Source organism: Apus apus, chromosome 4 (genome assembly GCF_020740795.1).
Source record: "Apus apus isolate bApuApu2 chromosome 4, bApuApu2.pri.cur, whole genome shotgun sequence".
Classification (NCBI taxonomy): domain Eukaryota; kingdom Metazoa; phylum Chordata; class Aves; order Apodiformes; family Apodidae; genus Apus; species Apus apus.
The window spans coordinates 72,990,107-73,008,755 of record NC_067285.1 but is presented as its reverse complement, the minus strand read 5'-3'; the positions used below and the strand labels follow the sequence as shown (position 1 = coordinate 73,008,755).

At 36.1% G+C, this 18,649-nt stretch overlaps 1 protein-coding gene across 9 annotated transcripts in view; it reads right to left on the bottom strand.

Annotated features, from left to right (window-relative positions):
* The window catches only part of RAPGEF2 (Rap guanine nucleotide exchange factor 2), a 189,447-nt gene that overhangs the window by 69,150 nt on the left and 101,648 nt on the right, over positions 1-18,649 (bottom strand). For 3 of the 9 annotated variants that reach the window (XM_051617218.1, XM_051617216.1, XM_051617219.1), the window contains exon 7: positions 16,992-17,009. The exons of 3 other annotated variants lie outside the window; for them this stretch is intronic. In XM_051617218.1, coding sequence (XP_051473178.1) covers positions 16,992-17,009 — 18 coding nt within the window. Of the gene's footprint in view, positions 1-892; positions 1,448-16,991; positions 17,010-18,649 lie in introns of those variants that run through there. 3 more of the 9 variants (XM_051617223.1, XM_051617222.1, XM_051617224.1) reach the window with 1 other exon arrangement.

Genomic DNA, 18,649 nt, shown 5'->3' with positions numbered 1-18,649 from the left:
CTATCACATCTTCCCAATATTTACAATTCTTAATTGCATATGCTAAACATACTGCACACGTTCCCATGCCCGTTCTAGAATACACAGTATGCACAGATGCACACATATAAAATTATCTTTTCAAGAAAGAAGCAGCAAGATTGAAAAGTACGTTGAACCACATAGTCTAGCATCAAGATTTAAACATGTTACCTGACCAGTAAGAATCTATACTTCTAGAATCTTTTTATAATGTAAAACCTAGATTTCTAATTCCTGACACCTGACGCCTTGTTAAATAATGTTTGCTCTTCTGCTTATGAATGCATTTTTCCCAAACAATAAACACAGGCAGCCTATGGGATTAAAGCATGACAAAGGTGTAGCTGACTCATGGGATCAATTAGAAAGCATCTGCACTTGTGCCTTTTGTTCATTCCGTGTTTTACTAAGAGTTTCTGCATTTTCAGCATAAGTGTATCACAGATGTTAAATACCATGCTACAAAGCAACAGCACACTAGTACCATACACTAGACAAAATAAATCTATTCTTATCACCACCTGCAATTATATCACTTGTTATACAGCTTGCATATTTCTTTAAAGTTTTAACAAATGCATAAAGATTTTAACTGAATAGTCCTAGCTTCTTGCCCAGTGAAAGCACATCAGTATTTTTTCAGCAAATTGTTAACATTCAAAAAGAACCCAGAGTTGCCTTTTCCAAGCTAAAAAAAATCTTAAATACAGCCACCGACTCTATTACCACCTCAGGCACAGCTTTCCCGCAAAACCAACTATTAAATCCACAAGCAGGAAAGCCCGCAAGCAGGATGACAAGCAGCTTCCATCTCCATGCAGTTTGCCCATGACAGGTTAGTGATAGAACAAACAGAATTTGCAATACTTACTGAGTGTTTCTCCTGCTGGCCCATAACTCCATGGTTAGCTGGGATTGCAAGTGGTTTCATAATGAAGAGACATAAGCTGAACTGAATTTACACATCATGTACCAATTTCTTATGGATGGCAAGTCACCCTCTACAGCATTAAATTAAAAAGAGGAGGAGGGGGGGAAACCAAGCTGGAGCTAAAAGTGTCAATACTGGTAAGCTCAAAACCCCCCTCACACTTGTAGTGCAGAGCAGCAACCCAAACGACAGCGTTAGTCTCCATTTTTGTAACACTGAGAGTCTAAGCATGTCAGGATGTACAGAGCCTGATGAAACCCTACATATCCAGCATTCATCCAAGGGAACAAAACCATCCCCTGAGCCTGAGGAATGGGAAGAAAAGAAAAAGGAGGAAAAAAGCTAAAATGGCTGACTGCACAGAGACTCCCTGAAAAAGGCTTAATACAGTATTATATTAGTCAGGGTGCAGGAACCAGCCCCCAGCATTCAGCCAAGCATTGTTAATACTCCTGTTTCCTTTGCAATCACACACACACACGCAGCCTCTTCCCCCGCTCCACCACTACCCTCCACTCCCCCAAAATCAGGGCAGAGCACACGCATAAGGACCTCCTCCCCTGGCTGCTAATGATGCTGACAGAGTAGTGACCAGTGATCTCTGTTCCACTCAGCTAACCAAGTTTGCACAATTAATCTTAGCAGCGTGACCCTGATGGACATTTAATTTTATGATGCCTGTTCCTCGCAATCAAGACAAGCACATCTACCGCCCGAAGAGTCAGCAGCAAAAATACAACACAGTTACACACACAAAAGCCCAGAGAATCATGAGTCTGAATGCAATACGCCAATATAATTACGTTATTGTGCTTACTTTGGAAGACCATGGCTGCAGGCAGTTGGCATAGCAACGCACAAGGAAAGCCATTTCCTGGGTAGAAAGAATGCTTCCTTTTCTAAATAAAAAATTCCTCTTAGGATACAAACGGCATTGCTGCTTCCTGCAGAAAGCAAAGACACTGTAGTCTGTCTCTTAACCTGCACACAGGCACACACTCAATGCAGTTCGAGTGATGTAAGTGGATTTCTTCCTCTCTCTCCTCTCCCTCCCTCTCCCTTTATCCACTGAAATATTCAAGTCAAATGGAAGACACATTCCTTGAGGCTCGACCCCTCGGATACTTAACTATTTCACTCATTAAGGTAGAGATGGACAATGCAGATAAAACAGCAAGCTCTTGCCTGTATCTGGTATCAGCCTCTGAAGATCAAGGCAGCCCCAGAGGGGAGGGATCCGTTTGCTGCTGGCTCCTAAGAATTTCACTGAAGTCAGGGTGGGAATAAGGACCCACATTTACCTCACCAAATCCTGAACTGAACACGACTTTTCATGAAGACAAGGATAAAACAGACTATTTGACATGACCTCCCTTTGCCCCTCATGCAAATGAGTGCTGCTGAAGAGCTGTAAACACTGTTATCAAGTATTTATACACAGCACTTGATGAGCTCTATCAGATTTTCAGCAGCTTCACTCCTATGCAGGCCATAGATACCCAGGGGCTGTGGCAGGTAAATGTCCAGAACCCTTTCATACATCATTCAAAGTCTTTCTGAATATAGTTCCTGCTTCTGGCACACCAAATACACAAATTCCACTAAATACAAAAGGGGATGCAAGATCTGGAAAAGATTGACATACACATGGCTTTTATAACTCTCCTTTCTGACTATAATGATATCTCAAGCTCAGAAATTTCCTCAGGCCCTCCCATTTACACTATACCACTCCTTGTGTTATACTAGAAACATCATACTGCAGAGGAGCCAAAACACAACAGGGAACACACTCAAGCAATAAGCTAATTGTCAGCCCTATACGATGTCCATGTTAAGTGTCACAAATTCACTCCACTTGACACGGAGACCAAGCCAGGACAAACAGGAACATTCCACTCTTCCATTAGGCTTCAACTTTAGTACTGTTCTCTATAATATATTCACAGCACGTTCTTTAACATCAGAGACCATCTGTACTTAAAAGTCATTTCAATGTCCTTTTTTTTTTTAACAATAGAAAAAAAGACTTAAAAATTGCTACACAGGAAAAAAATGAATACTACAGAATACTATGTCATACAATAGGCAGCTACATTCCACCAAAATATGTGCACTGACAATGAGTTACATTGTTATATTTGTGATTTCTTTCAGTAATGATTACAAGTAAATTAGGCTATAAAAATTAGTGGAAATCAATTCTAGTAGAGTATGGAAAGATTCCGAAATATCTGGTCTATTTTTTGCAAAGATATTCAAAGAACACCGTTTCATACACAGCACATTTTTAAACTAAATATATTTACATTTATGAGAGTTAAATTACACTTGTGCCCTTGGTCTTCTAGTATACGCTAAATGGTAAGTTATTGTTTAAGCTACTGAACCACAAAAATTAGTTTAGAATTTTTAAAAGTCTTTGTAATACATCAGTGAAACTTACAGATTATTTTAAAATGTTATTCTTAAGCCTTGTAAAACAGTCTAATGCTGAGCACAATCAATTTATCTTCTGATAGAGGGCTGACCAGAAAGAACCAAAGTTATTAATTCTAGGAAGCTTAGACAAACCCTCTCTGATATAAAAATATATTACTTGTTGACACAGCAATTAAAAACCTCAAGTCTGATTCGGTGGCCTTGCGGTTAACACCATGAGCAGAACTGGAGCATGGTGTTACACGCTCATGTCAGGAAAAACAAAAGTTCTGCCAAGACAGAAACATCTCCCCAGCGTAGGAAGGGAACACACCACATTCTGAACTCTATTACATGTGTAACTATCAACATGTATCTTGTTCTGCATCAGTTGGTATTTCCAACCAAAATCTAGCCTAAGTTTCTGTGGTATAAACCTTGAAGAATAAAACATTATCAAAACCATTAAAAAAATAGTGATGGTTGGAACTTCCAGATGACAATGACACTAAATACTTGCTACTTATGCTGGTCACTACTACTCATCTGCTAGAAAATTAGTTGGTACTTCACACATGAATGCAAAATTTAAAGCAACCTAATAAAGTGTAGCTGATGTTCACAGACAGACTGTTGGTAAACTGGTGGTTTCCAAATGGGAAAAAATAAGCCTCATTATATTAAAAATATGAAAAGTGATATTTACGTAATTAGGTGAAGAAAATACCACTCACAGGCAAATTGAGACTCAAAACAATTTAAATAAATAAATGGTTGATTCCATTTCCCTATTCCTTCCCCCTTTACTGCCACCACTCCCACCACTTCCCAGGTAAAATGGTGCACTATAATCATATGTACTGTCCACTCTCCGTTCAGAAAATAATTACATAGAAATGATATTTATTTAAAAATTAATCAAGCAGAACTTCAGTGAATCCTTAGATGTTTCAGTGAAGAATGAGTGGAATTTAAATTGGTTTAAGAAACTGGAACAATATATCCTCGGAAGTTTCTATCACCAGCAAGTATGAATAGTTTATATAAAACCTAACTGCAACTTTGTGTTCATGTGTATTTCAAACCTGAGATAAGAACTGCTTGCTTAGACTTCAAGTTTGAAAAGAGCAAAACATTTTTTATAATGCTTTTAGGCAACTGAGATGTTAATAAACCTGATGTGCTGTAATTGGACATGACAGGCTATCCCCAGCTGCCTTCAAGTACTGTATTTGTAAGAAAGCTGGCATCTCTTTATGACTCAGAGAAAATGTTTAAAAATCCTTTCAAAAGTAACTACAAATGTGAGGACATCCTTGAACTACCCACAGGATTCAGGAAGTCTTGAATTTATGGTAAAAATTGATACACGCTGCTGTGGTTTGTGACTGTAATGCCTCTCAGCTATTTTATATTATATAATATAATCTCAGATGGATATTATTCTCCTAAGCAGTGTCAAAAATGCTTGAAACATTAAACCTTTTTTAGGTTAATGACAAATGCTGCAGCAACAGATTACCTCAAATCTTCAATTCCAAGTAGTCACCTTAATTCACAACTATTTTACAGGAGTGCTTAAAATTTTATACAGATTACACACACAGAAAGCATTGTTTTCCCAAAGTACCTCAAGAATTATCAGCACATTTTCCTCCTCCCTTTAAAACAACATAAAGTATCATTTCCTTCATGTTCAAAATGTTCAGCAAAAAAACCCAAACAACATTGTAAGGTCATAAAATTGACTGCCAATCCATGACTCCAGTAGCTAGAGGGGGTTCTGAAGTCAAAGAAATAGGAAAAAATTACCAAGGAATTGGACAACCACAGTCTCTGTGTGTGCCCCAGAAACCCACAGTGAAGGGACTGTTTCACAGATATTACACAGTTGTGTAGGAGGAATACAGACAGTTAAAATGAATAGTCCAAAATGGAGTACATATTTTTAAGGAAAATAAGGCAGAGAGAGGATATCTTCACTTCCCTCTGTCTCCCTCACTTAGTAAGAAATGGAAGCTTAAAACTCAATTTTAAGCTCAGAGCTACTGGACACAAAACTGTTGAGCTCCCAGGACCATGCTTCTCAATTTTATAATGCTGATGCTCTCTCCCTCCCGTCATCCTTATGAGAGAGACTGCTAAATAACAATCTGATGCTCCCAACAGATTTTAAAACACCAGCCGAAACTGCTAAAACCCCAGAACAATAATTCACTCCAAATGTTATGATACATGTCAATGTCCCATACAACATAAAATTCTTATTCTAATGTATTTAGGCAAATTTACTGCCAGTAATTTAAATCTTGGGTCATATGACCCAATTTCATGCAAGGAAATTCCTGTTTATCAGCATAACACATACATGGGATGGGTCAGGCACACCTGTTCTATTTGCATCTTCTCAAGAATTTTGAAAGCTTTAAATAAAATGCTGTTAAATAAAGGAAAATTACCAAGTATGTTCTCCAAGGTGAGTTTCTATGACTAAAATACCACTTCAGCCAAAACACTTAAAGTACTAGCATTTGCCAATTTTTTTAAATTATTTGTAAAGCTGTGACATTAACATTATCATAATATGCTCACCACACCATCAGCAACACCCAACAGTTACAATGAAGCAATGTGTGCTGTTTTGATAACACATTTACTAATGTTACAGACCATTTGAACAAATGCCCTTCTGTTGAGCTGTAGCTGCAGATGAACCTATAATCCGGATCTTTAAAATAATGACAAGCCCTGAGCAGTCAGGCTGGTGCCTCAGCTGGGTGAATGTGCCATAGACTGCCAATCTTCCCTCTGATGGCAAACTCATTTGTCACCTTCTGTGCACAGCTCTGTTTTCAGTACAGCAAACTTTGTTTGCATGTAATCCATCTTAAAAATGGGAGCAAGTTAGAGTCTTCATTTAAAATACTTGACATTGACTTCTCTTACATACAACAATTACGCTAGAAGAAAGAGGAAGAAACCTGTAACTGATGGATATCCATCCCAAATGTGACAAGATGTTTCATTTCCAGAGTATCTAACTTAGTATACAAAACCAACTTGAGCAAAGGCTCTTCACGTAACAGAGCACACAAACTTCTCTCTGGACTCCATATTTATTTGTGCTTCAAATATAACAATTCATTCAACAGAAAACAGAAAAAATTAAGATGAACATATATTTTGCTTTCCTGCAACACTTAGGGTAGTCTTTCTTATTAAATATTACTTGCAAGATCAAAATCATAACTGGTATGTATGTTTGCAAAGTCACTTTGTGAATTTTAACTGAGTTACCTGTGTTTTTCACATAGAGCAAAGGGTTATTACACAAGCTTAAATTTTAATGTATGTAACATAGCTTTAAAAGTGTATATTAGAATTAAATTTTTAAAATTAGACACTAAAATTTGAGATATTAACGACTTCAGCTGGCAGAATGGTCACAGAGTATTTTAATTTCCTTTATTGTTTCAGTACTACAGGAGTGAAAAAAATGCAGTCTGTCAGGATAAATGAAGATTTTCCCAATGTTTATAAGATATTCTTAGTTTGGTATAAGGACAAGAGTTTGAGGTAATGTGGTAATTAAATCAGAGAACATGAGAATGTGCTTTCTGCTTTTAAACTGTCGAGAAAAAAACATGAAAGCAAAAAAACAAACGTGCTTTTAAAGTCAAGAATTAGGACATCAGGCATATAGGACTAGCATGGCCTCTTTACCAGACCTAAACAATACCCTGACATCCACACCTGCCAGGAACAAGGTTCACCACTGAGATACAAATTGCCTCACTATCTTGGAGGAAAAACAAAACAAAACACCCACAAAAAAACCCCACATATCTTTGTGTCGATAACAATTTCATAGCAGGAATCCAGGGACACAGGTGCTTCATTTATGCAAGATGTCCCCAAAATATCAATGTTCTTCACTGTCTAAAAACACAGGAAAACTTCACAGAAGCTTGATAACCATGTACCTCTTTCATGTGTACTGACTGCTGCACTGTTAAAAGGTAATAATAAAACTCAGGGATTCTTCTCAGATCATTCAACTGCCCAGATTTCAGACCTCTATGTTCTTTACCAGCCTCATTGACTCCTGTTACCTGAAATATGATGAAATGCTTGAATCACAAGGATGATCATTCTGGCACAAAACTGAACGCATCTGAAACCACCCAAGGCAGGAGAAAAAACTTGTAGTGTTTCAATATAAAATATGAATGGACTAAAACCAAACAAAAACCCAGATTTTTCCAATTTTCTTGAAATGCTAGTTGGTTTTCTGTTGTTTATTTATTCATTAGGAGATTCTGGCAGTAGTGGAGGGAGACTATTTTTGTTTTAAGCAGATACAATATGCTTTCTAACAGTTTTTCTTGGACTTACTTAGAAACTTTAAGGGAGAAATCTGAAACTCTCATCACTATGTTCCATGTGCAGACAGTCAGGATTAGCAGAAAACCTCCAGCCTGCTGTTAGGTTTCCAGATTCTTCAAATAATGATGGAAATTGTGTGTCATTTTTGCTACCATATGTGATGTTGCGTCCTTCCTGTGCATCTTCTTCAATATTTATTTGGACATCTCCTGGGGTAACTACTTATCTCTGGTATTTTTATGAAGCTTAACTTTGAAAGGGCCAGTTGCTGTTACAGAGGATTTTCAGTCATCTGTTGGAAGGAAAAAACTTTTGTTTCTGTCTTCCACGAGAGTCTTATCCTGAGAGACTCTCCACAAAGCCTACTACAGGGATTCCCAATTAAAATCACCATTAAAAACGTTTTACCAACATAAGATCATTTTCCTTTTGAAGAACTATCTCCTCATGCCCCTACATATCCTCCCTTGTGTAATGCACCATGGATTAAGGTATCTTGAGAGTTTTGTGCCCTGGCTCTATCAACAGTGCAGAAACCATTTATCCAGATCCTTCACTTTTGTCAATAGCAAACCCTGTACAACTTCAGTTGTCCCTTGCTTTTAAAAATAATTATCAACCAAAATAAGCCAAATTGGTTTTAGATAGGAAAAAGTCAAAACACAGTATGTCCTTCAAACAAAGAGACCTTAATAGAAAATTGTAAGAAATGCCCTATCCCTCGACTTTTTCCCTATCAAATCCCATTTTGCAAATTAAACACTACATTGTTCCCTCGCAATTACATCATTTACCTAGATATAGAAGTGCTACATAAAACTAGGTAGAAGTGCACCTACAAGAATGAGTATCTCTAATAATTTGATTCTACACTGTTTTGTATTCCAAGATTACTACTGGAAGACTTGTCAGCATGTTTACTTTTAAGATTCTCTTCTGTGCACCACAGATCTTTTGCAGATTTTAAAACAAGCTAGCTGCAGGCCTTTTTACTCACCAAATTACAACATTCAAAACTCATACAAAGAATATAATTTAGCCAAGTGAATGGAAGAAAAGGTAAAATATTTTCTGTTTTAGCACATGCATACATATACACACAAATACACACTGAGAGCACAACCTGTAGTTTTTATGCCAGCTACATCAACAATACACAAAACACCTGTCAGCTGTTCCAGGTGCACGTGAAAACTTTACTATCCAAAAATTCAAAGATAATTAAGACTACCCACTCAAAACTAAAGCCCAGTTTCTCATACACATTACTCAAACAACAGAATACAAACACCCTGACTAGACCCTGCAAAAAAGAACAGTTTTTTTCATTATAAAAAATATCCTTCTGTCAGTGAGGTGTAAATAATAGGAATTTTAAAAGTGCTCAAGGATGTTTAATCTCACATGTAAGAACAACTAACTTGCTTTACTGAGGAATTAATAGCTCCCCTAAACTGAACTGTCACCTACTGCAAGACTAGAGCATGGACAACAGCATTTACGCTTAGCAAAACTAGCCAGGGCACTGTAATATACACTTCTACCCAATAAAATAAAAAGGGTTTACACATCAGAAGATTTTCTCAGATTTGTAAGTGTTTCAATAAAGCAAATTATTCCACTTTATTTCCTAACCAGAACCTTTGACCAAGACAAATCTTTGCTTATATTTTAAGACTACATGGAAAGTGTGATGGACATTGCTGCATCTTCATTAGCAGCTGTGACAGCACTTTGAGAGAAGCTTGGCATATGCAACTTGGGCTACTGAGTCTCAATTAAACGCTTAGAGACAGATTTATGTCAAATGTGCAATTAACATTCTAACAACTGTTTCACTTGAAACAAACACAGCTTTTAAAGAAACCAAATCATCTTCCTCTCTTTCACCCCAAGAAACCCACCACCATTTAACTACCGTGACAGACACCATCCTGAGACCTTGGTCAACTCCCTTAATACTTTGGTATTTTTTCCATCTCTGACTCTGAAATGTTTACTTTTTAGGATTTTTTTTGCACCTTTTTAAAAACATATCTTGAAATTAATTAATAAATAGGAATTATAGCATTATTTCCACATAGCACTAGTTACAAGTAGCACAAAGTTTAAAACACATGAAAACCCAAGCTATGTTAAACTAAATATACACAATTTACTTCTAATTTACTATCACCATTCTAATACAGTTTCACAAATTACTGTTTAAGATCATGACACCAGACTAGTAGACAGAAGTTACAGATTACAGTCCTTCTTTTAGTAATAAACTCTTGCATTGCCTCTAACTTCCTCCGTCCTCATCTCAAACTCGTTTGATGCTTATGTATCAAAACTCAGAATGGAAGGGTCATGTCTAAATGTGCTAGAATAGGTTCCAGTCTTTGGTAGAGCTTTTAGGCATGACTGTATCACAAATATTACAACAGACGGAGAAGCAGTCTCTCTTTCCCCTCCCATTTGTTAACTGCAAGACCAGTGAGTCCAATTAAAAAGAAGTATTAGCAATCCAAAATAGATAGCAAAAGCATAACTCAACTGGTAGACTTAGAATCATATAGTAATTTTGGTTGGAAAAGACCTTTAAGATCATCAAGTCCAACTATTAACCTATCACTGCCAAGTCCACCACTAAACCATGTCCCTAAGCACCACACAATCTACACATCTTTTAAGTAACTCCAGGGATGGTGACTCAACCACTGCCCTAGGCCCCGTTTCAGGGCCTGATAACCTGTTCTTTACTTAGAAAAATACTTGTCTCCTAATATCCAAACAAAATCTCCCCTGTTGCAACCTGAGGCCATTTCCTCTTGTCCTGGTGCTTGTTACTAGGGAGAAGATACCAACCCTCACCTCGCTACATCCCCCTTTCAGGCAGTTGTAGAGAGCAATAAGGTCTCCCCTCAGCCGCCTTTTCTCCAAGCTAAACAACCCCAGTTCCCTCAGCCATTCCTCATACAACTCGTGCTCCTCCACCAGCTTCGTTGTCCTTCTTTGGACATGCTCCAGCATCTTAATGTGCTTCTTGTAGTGAGGGTCCCAGAACTGAACACAGTACTTGATTTGGGGCTGCTCCAGTGCTGAGTACAGGGGGACAATCACTTCCCTAGTCCTGCTGGCCACACTAGTTCTGATATAAGCCAGGATGCTGTTGGCCTTCTGTCTATTGGACTCTTCCACCTTTCCTATATTTCAATTCTATACATACTTCCTTAGTCGCTCAGGATATTTAAACTACTATTTTTATTAATATTTTAGAGATTTGAAATTCACTCAGCAAAATTATAATTTTAAATTAGTCAAATCAAATACAAAATTACTATTAAAAGTACACAGAAACAAAACCTTTTGTGGAAAGATCAACACCAAACACTCATAATTTCATCTTTAAATTACTACCATCAAGCACAGTACATTTAAGTGGGGCTCAGCCATTTGGGAAAACATGAACTGACAGCTTTTTTCCATGCTTTAGTGGGCAAATGTCCACATTAGAACTGTTACTAATGACGCTGATCTGTATAGAGATGCCAGTGTTGAAAGGATCTGTATCGGTAATCAAGTTAAAGTAGTGAAAACTCAATATTTGTATTCAGTTACGTTATGCAAAGATCAGTTTAGAAAAGAGTTAAAAAAATTAATTTCTCCTCCGCACTAACAACTTCCTGCTTTGATGACAAACCTCATATTGAGTTCTATACACCATAGAAAAGCAATTTTGTATATAACATAAGAATACATCAAAAGTGAGTAACAGCAAAAAAACTCACTACTCTGAAGAATCTATGCTATTATTAAACAAAGTTTCACATATGTATGTAAGGTAATAAAGTACTGGCAACTCTACAAGATGCAAACAGGACCCAGTATCACTAAAATATCTAAAAAAAGAAATTATCAGTAACAGTACTGACACCTCAGTTGCAGAAAATAATGCAGAGCTTGAAGTATGTTTCTCTTTGAATTTCCAAATCTAATCACAATTACAAATCCAGTTATGACATCAATGTGAGCCCTTCTAAGGGGAATGGAAGAAAAGTAAATCCCAATGGACATGAGTTCAGCAGCAGGCATGATGTAATATTTAAAAATAGAGATCCTCTGACAGAAGCTGCAAGTTGAGTAAATAACTAGTCATTAATTTTGCATTAGCTTGCCAGCAGACATTACTAAAAGGATGATGAACTAACAATTTTGTTTTGCTTCGGGTGCTACACAAAATAAAATGATAGAATTGCTCATATATTAACTATACATAATATAATAAATAATTTTAAACAGTAATAGACCCTTACAACACACAGATGAAGTAAAGAAACCCTGTGGCTAAAAAGGTTAAATTTTGCCACAAAACACAGCACATAGGGATGAGAGTTACATGTTGCCATTATAACATTATCAGTGGATGTTCTCATGAAGAAAACCCCAACTTCTATTAAAAAAAAAAAAAAGGTTAGTGAGAACTGCCCAAATCATCTCAGGAATTTCATATTTCAGACTAAATTTTCCCACAATTTTTCTAGCTTCTCACTGCAAAAATACACCTCCATATATAACAGTCACACACTTCCAGAATTAGCATTTCTGTATGTGTTCAAATATTACATATACAGACTACATACATCCCTAATATTTTGTATTACTTCCTAGTATGAGGTATACATCTGTCTCAGTCCAAATCATGAGCAGATTATCACCATCCTGGAATAATAAGAACAGATGCTTTTGAAATTGCATATGGAATTTTTTAAATTAACAAAAGCAACTAAACAAATATTCTGGTAAAAGGACACTTGCACTTGACAGTTAGTCGCTTTCTTTTATTAATGGAATGATCAATAGAGTATATTTTATTTTAAACACAAACATTACAAATACTAAATTATTTCATAATGAACTGTTACCACTAGAGAAAATTTATCTGAGCAAACAAATCCATTATTTGGGCAAATGTGTGATTAAAACACCCTTGCACACCATGCTACTTGCCACTGGTAATACACTGTAAATTTAGGTGTGTAGTGTGTATGATTATGTTTTGAATTACCATTTATCTGCTAACATTACTTAATTTGTTTCATAACCAAGAAGAATATTAATCCAGTTCAATTTTTATGTAAGTGAGGTGACCTGTTTGCTTTCATTTTGCACATGCCATATTACAGGACCTTCTAAGCTTCCTTTATCCTTGCTCTTCACATGTTACTTTTGTCTGGTAGAAAACTAAGTTAACATCAAGTTCAAAAATTATATCTATTTAAATAGGTTCAACTTCCATAACTCTCACGCATCTCTAAAGCCTAAATCCTCAAAAATCCTGACTCCTCACCTGACACCCAAATAGCCACTGTTTTTCCTGTGCCTTTTTTCTTTTGTGAATAGACTTGCTTAATACCTCCAAGGTCAAGGATGTTTAAAAAAAAAAATCATTTTTTCCCCACTACCTCTCCATATTCTTTATACCTCTACATAAAGTCAAACTTCTAGTGAGTCCACACTTCCTTGTTTGCTGCCCTATCCAATGATTTTCCTAGAATTGGCAAATTAGGCCATTTGTGGTTCTTTCTTCCCAAAAGCAAGCTTTTCTTTTTGCCTTTTTTTTTTTATGTGAATACTCTCAATTGATTCTGCGGTTTGCTTTTTGTTTTGTTACGTGAGTTGTATTAGAATAAAAGTGCTAGATAATTCTAAAAATCATCAGGAACATTAAAAGCTGCAACTACATACAGATTTGAAAAATTGACAGTATTCTTTTAAACTAATTTCTTGTAGATTGGGTATCTGACAACTGTTCCTACTGATTCAAACTAAACAACTGAAATTCTTTATATATTAAAAGATTAAACATATATTATATATATAAAAAATATTACTAAGTACACTACTATATTAGCCTCAATTTACTATGTAAAATAAAATGCACTAACAAAAATGCATTATAGCAAGGTATATCACAATACTATAAATTCCACCTTGATGAGAAGCAAGAGCATGAGCTATTTCATAATAATTTGTAGTGGTCCATGGGAAGACAACCAGCAATATATATTTTACTACCTAAACATAAATATACATGCAGAAAAGCAATTCTATTATGTTCTTATTTTAACATTAAGTTTCATCCTAAATTATACTGGGCAGCTGTAACAAACTTCTAAAAGAGAAACAGCTGGTTTGAATCCTCATCTACATGAATTCTCTACTACATTACCCAGAAGAAAACACTGCTTGCAATTTTGTAAACTTCCACATTGCTTCAGGAGCCACACACACACTGAATAGAGGAGAACAATGAGGTTTGCATCAAATTGAGGCAGAAAAATATAAAATTCGGATTTTTTTAACACTCCCGAAATGTGGAACATACAACAGCTTTGCTGATTTTTCAAATATTATTTTGCAGGCAAAGGCAAACTTGTTTCATAAAACAGAGCTTTTTGAACATGAATTTCCAATACAGAACTTTTAGACTCTCCGCAGACAATGTGAATGCAAATGGTATCAGGAAAAAAAGGCTACTTTGGTAATGCTTTGCAATAACTATTAGTTACAAGAGAAGACAGGGGCAACAAATAAGGTTTCTGCAATTTGGTACTGACTTTCTAGGTGAGGAAATTCTAATACTTGAAAAAAATTAATCTTTCTAAAAGCCAGTAAAAAACCCTACTACTTATTTTTTTCAGGGAGTATGACAGCAGATGAGACTAGACTGCCACATGAGACACAGTTTAATTCCAGCCCTCTTCTCATTCATATTTCCAGTCACCTCCTTAAAACAAAATCCAGAAGGACAACACTTGTCTTCCCCTAATGTGTCGGCACCATGACTGGCTCCATAGCACAGTGTGCCAGGATAAAGTTGTTCCATGCTTGTATCTTGGGGAAGAGGCCAGGGTTACTGATGGCTCCACACCCACCATGCTTTTCCTTCCAACACCGGATAAACGGATTGTCATCTCACATGAATCTCAAAATGAATGGGATAAGCAAGGCTACTAAAGGCAGAGAGACCTTTTGCAGCGATTTCAGCATCTAGCTTTAAAGAGTCTGGCTGCAGATGCACCAGCAGCAATCTTCATAAGCCTGTTAACTAATTAAAATCTGGACAGATTCTCACAGAGGGAAAAACCACACACTACAGTTTCTGTTCAGGGTTATTCACAGGTGGTGCAGCATTTTATCTACAGGCCCACTTATATCTCTCTAAAAATTCCCCAGGAAGCTTTAATATTCTGCCTTTGGCGAAGTAAAGGCTATAGTGCTGACTAGTAAAACCCCACAGCTCACTTCACCTATCAAGTCTATCTCACAAACAAGGGCATTAAACTTGCAACATCTGTGCTTCCAAGAACAGCATCAAAAGGTATTATTTTTAAAACATATTTTTCTGTATGAAGTTCTGTTAATTTACACCTAACAGGTCATGCATTAAATATATAATAACAAGCTCAATAACACACAAATTAGGCATGACCAATTCTTCACAGATGCACTAAAGCAGCCACAAAGTTTATTGGCAATAAACTCAAAAAGCTATAAAGTGAAAACATTAAGTAGCCTTCAGTATAGATACACACAAAAGTAAACATTTTCAGAAGTTAAAATCTGATTTCTATTATTAAGTCAGGAGGTGTTAACACTAATCTGGTTAAAAAACAGTTCCTGACATATTACAAGCACAAGCAAAAAAGTTTTCTATCAAAAATTCTGAACAAGGTTTGCCAGACTCAAGTAACAGCTCAACCTAAACTTAGCAGGATTTTTTTTCTTCCCTGAAAAAGAACAGATCCATTTTACTAAACCACAAATGGTGGCAAAAAGGATACAATGTTACCAGTCTGATAAAATACATTAATTCCATTTCCATGCATTATGAAGTTCCTATTTTTCCTCACCCTAGAAATCAGCAACACATGTTCCAAAATTAACATGTCTAAGTACAATATTCAACATTAAGTTTAACTCAAAACGGTCCTTCAAGTATTAGGCCAAATTATCAAAATATTAGTAAGTATTTAAAATTCCATAATTAGAGGAGCACATAATCACCCTTAGATGCAGTATTTTAGTAAGCGCAGGTTACTCAGGACTCATTCCACTGAAAAACCAGTGAGCACTGATCTCAAGATAAGGAAGTGGCTTCCTAAAAGAAACACACCATATGTATTGGAGAAAGAGGTAATTTCAGCACAGAAGTCACTTGCCTACAATACTAGAAACATAATGAAATTGGAACCCTCCAGGTTTTTTAGATAAAAAAATTAATTGACCAACATGACATAGAAGGAACTTTTAAAATAAACACATTTCCTGATAAAATATCAGAAGAACAGACCAAAGTAGTATTTGAGGAAAGGAAAAATTTTTAATCTAAAGAAAATAGTTTTAATTTGTTTTCAGATCTATCATCACAAGAGATTTCTCAATCATAACAGTGAAGACATTAAACAGTCTGACAGGACACATTCTTATCAAACATATTTGGTAGGTGCTCACTATTTACTCACTTTGGCATTGACAAATGCTATTACAAATACTAGTTAAGTTTAAAAGATACCACTCAGATCTCCAGATTACTTTGACTATACTTGAGATTCGAGGTCAGGTAAAACTTCTAAATTTTGTTTGGTTTGGTACCATTCCAAGACACTCAACTCACTGGGCATATTTTTCCCCTACCTTGGCAAGCCTGTGCTTCTGATAATGGTCTTTTACACATACTTTGATAGAAGCCTACAAAACCCAGCTTCTTTACACTAAAGCCGTACACATCATCACAAAGGAAATCTAGCAAGACGCACTGCTGCAAGTTTTCAGCTAACAAAAACTTTTTGTTGCTTTTTTGGTGCTCATCATCAACATCTCCCTGTTCTAGTGACATACAGGTACTAAATAGCGATGGGACTCCATTTTTTAAAATCATGATTGACTAAGGTGTCTGTCAAACACTGAATATTGTACATATACCCTTCGCTTATTGTTCTCCATCTCCTCTGAATTAAAGGACATCAAAGCAAGGAAGAAAGGCCAATCAAGCTAGGTAAGAGACATTGTGCTGTCACCAAATTCCACATTTACATTAGTATTTTTATATCATGGTGAGATGGTTCAAGTATCAAAGCAAAATCTAGGAGGCAATTTTAATCATTACATTGCATCAGTATTACCGTATCACACTGCAAACCCACAAGCAAATCGTTAGTGGACCATACACAGTAAGTTACAATACCTGAGGTTTAGTGCATTCCTGTGAGCCAAAATGAAATGAATGCCATATAGGAGGAAAGGAAAAGATGAACATTACCAGACATGCCATAGTACATTCCACCACTATGAAGATAATGTTAAAATTATGTTAATGAGGGTCCACTGTCCCCTAAAGTTGACTCTACTGCAGAAAGCCATGCCACAACTGAGCACTACATTTAATTTTTAATTCTTGAAAAGCACAGCCATGCATCTTAATTTACGTTCTATGCTTTGCTCTGTATTTTCACAGAGACACAGAAAACTCTCTTCAGAAAATACTGCCTGAACTTTCTGAAGAAAAGCATTCAGAGGCTACTGCAAATAGAGCATAATAATTTATCAACAAAAAAATTCTACATAACAACTACAGATTCAGGGTAAAACAAAATATAATAAAATTAAACATTTTATGAAGATTTTGAGGATGCTATCAAAGCAGCTTTATTATTTTGAATCTCATGTACCTAACACCTAAACCAGATACACCCACAAGGAAAAGTAAACTTGTAAACAAATATATCAAAAAGTCAAACTGCAAAAGGATTAAACATACATTATTTACTGCAATATCTGAACACCTGCATTTTTTAATGCCTTTTTCTTTACTTCTCCAAAATTCAGTTGTAGAACCAAAGATCTCTGGTCTCCCTGACAGATCCCGACCAAAGAATGGATGGGCAACAAGCCCCCAGTATAATATATGCTATAATATGCTTTGAATTCCTTTGTGTTTAAACAGAAACCCTGCTTCCTTCAGTCAACTTTTCAAGAAAGTAAAACTAAAAAAAATTGGGTCAAGGGACATAAAACAGGAAGGAGAAAAGACAATGCAGCCTTTAATGTGTATGGTTACAGTAAGAGAAATAATACTGGTAATAAAAGTGAATGAGAGCACAACGTATACCAGATCGCCAAATACTGTAAAAAATAGGAGGGACTGGGCCAGCATGGAGACTACATTGCAAAACTCATTTGAGCTTATTTTACTGTATTTGCTTTGGAAAAAAATAAATCAGTCATATGAATTACATTAAACTTTTAAAAGCAACATTTGACTTTAATTATTGCAAATTTTACGGTTTATTTGGCAATCTCTTCCAACTCAATACAAAATCTTGCTTGCAATGTATTTCCCACCACATACAGCAAATAATTATAAACTCGCACAACAGAATGGCACACAATGGGCTTTTACTCTTAGTACCAGTTAAGCTTACAAAAACTCATTAGGCATATCTACAGTGAAATTTATACAACAGGCATGGACCTACGAATGGCACTGTGTGTAATCTAAATACTGTCCTTCTAGAGTTAGACAAAAGTCACAGTAGAACTGTTTGCTAAGCACAACTTACACATCTAAATAATACAAACAAAAGTAATTTTCCCTGTAATTCCTACAAAGTAAAATACCAGGTGTATATTTTTTCAAAGGCAGACTAGTAAAATGTCTCATCTTCAAACCAAGTGAACCAGCTCAATCCGTAAGAAATTTAGAGGCAATTAAAACTGCACTGAAAATCAAACCAGTAAAAGCTGTTGTATAAACAAAAACAAATTGTTGGCATAAAATGAAATCACTCTACTCATGAGGAAAAGCCTGTATAATTAACAGATGTAACCAAAAGTTTTCACACT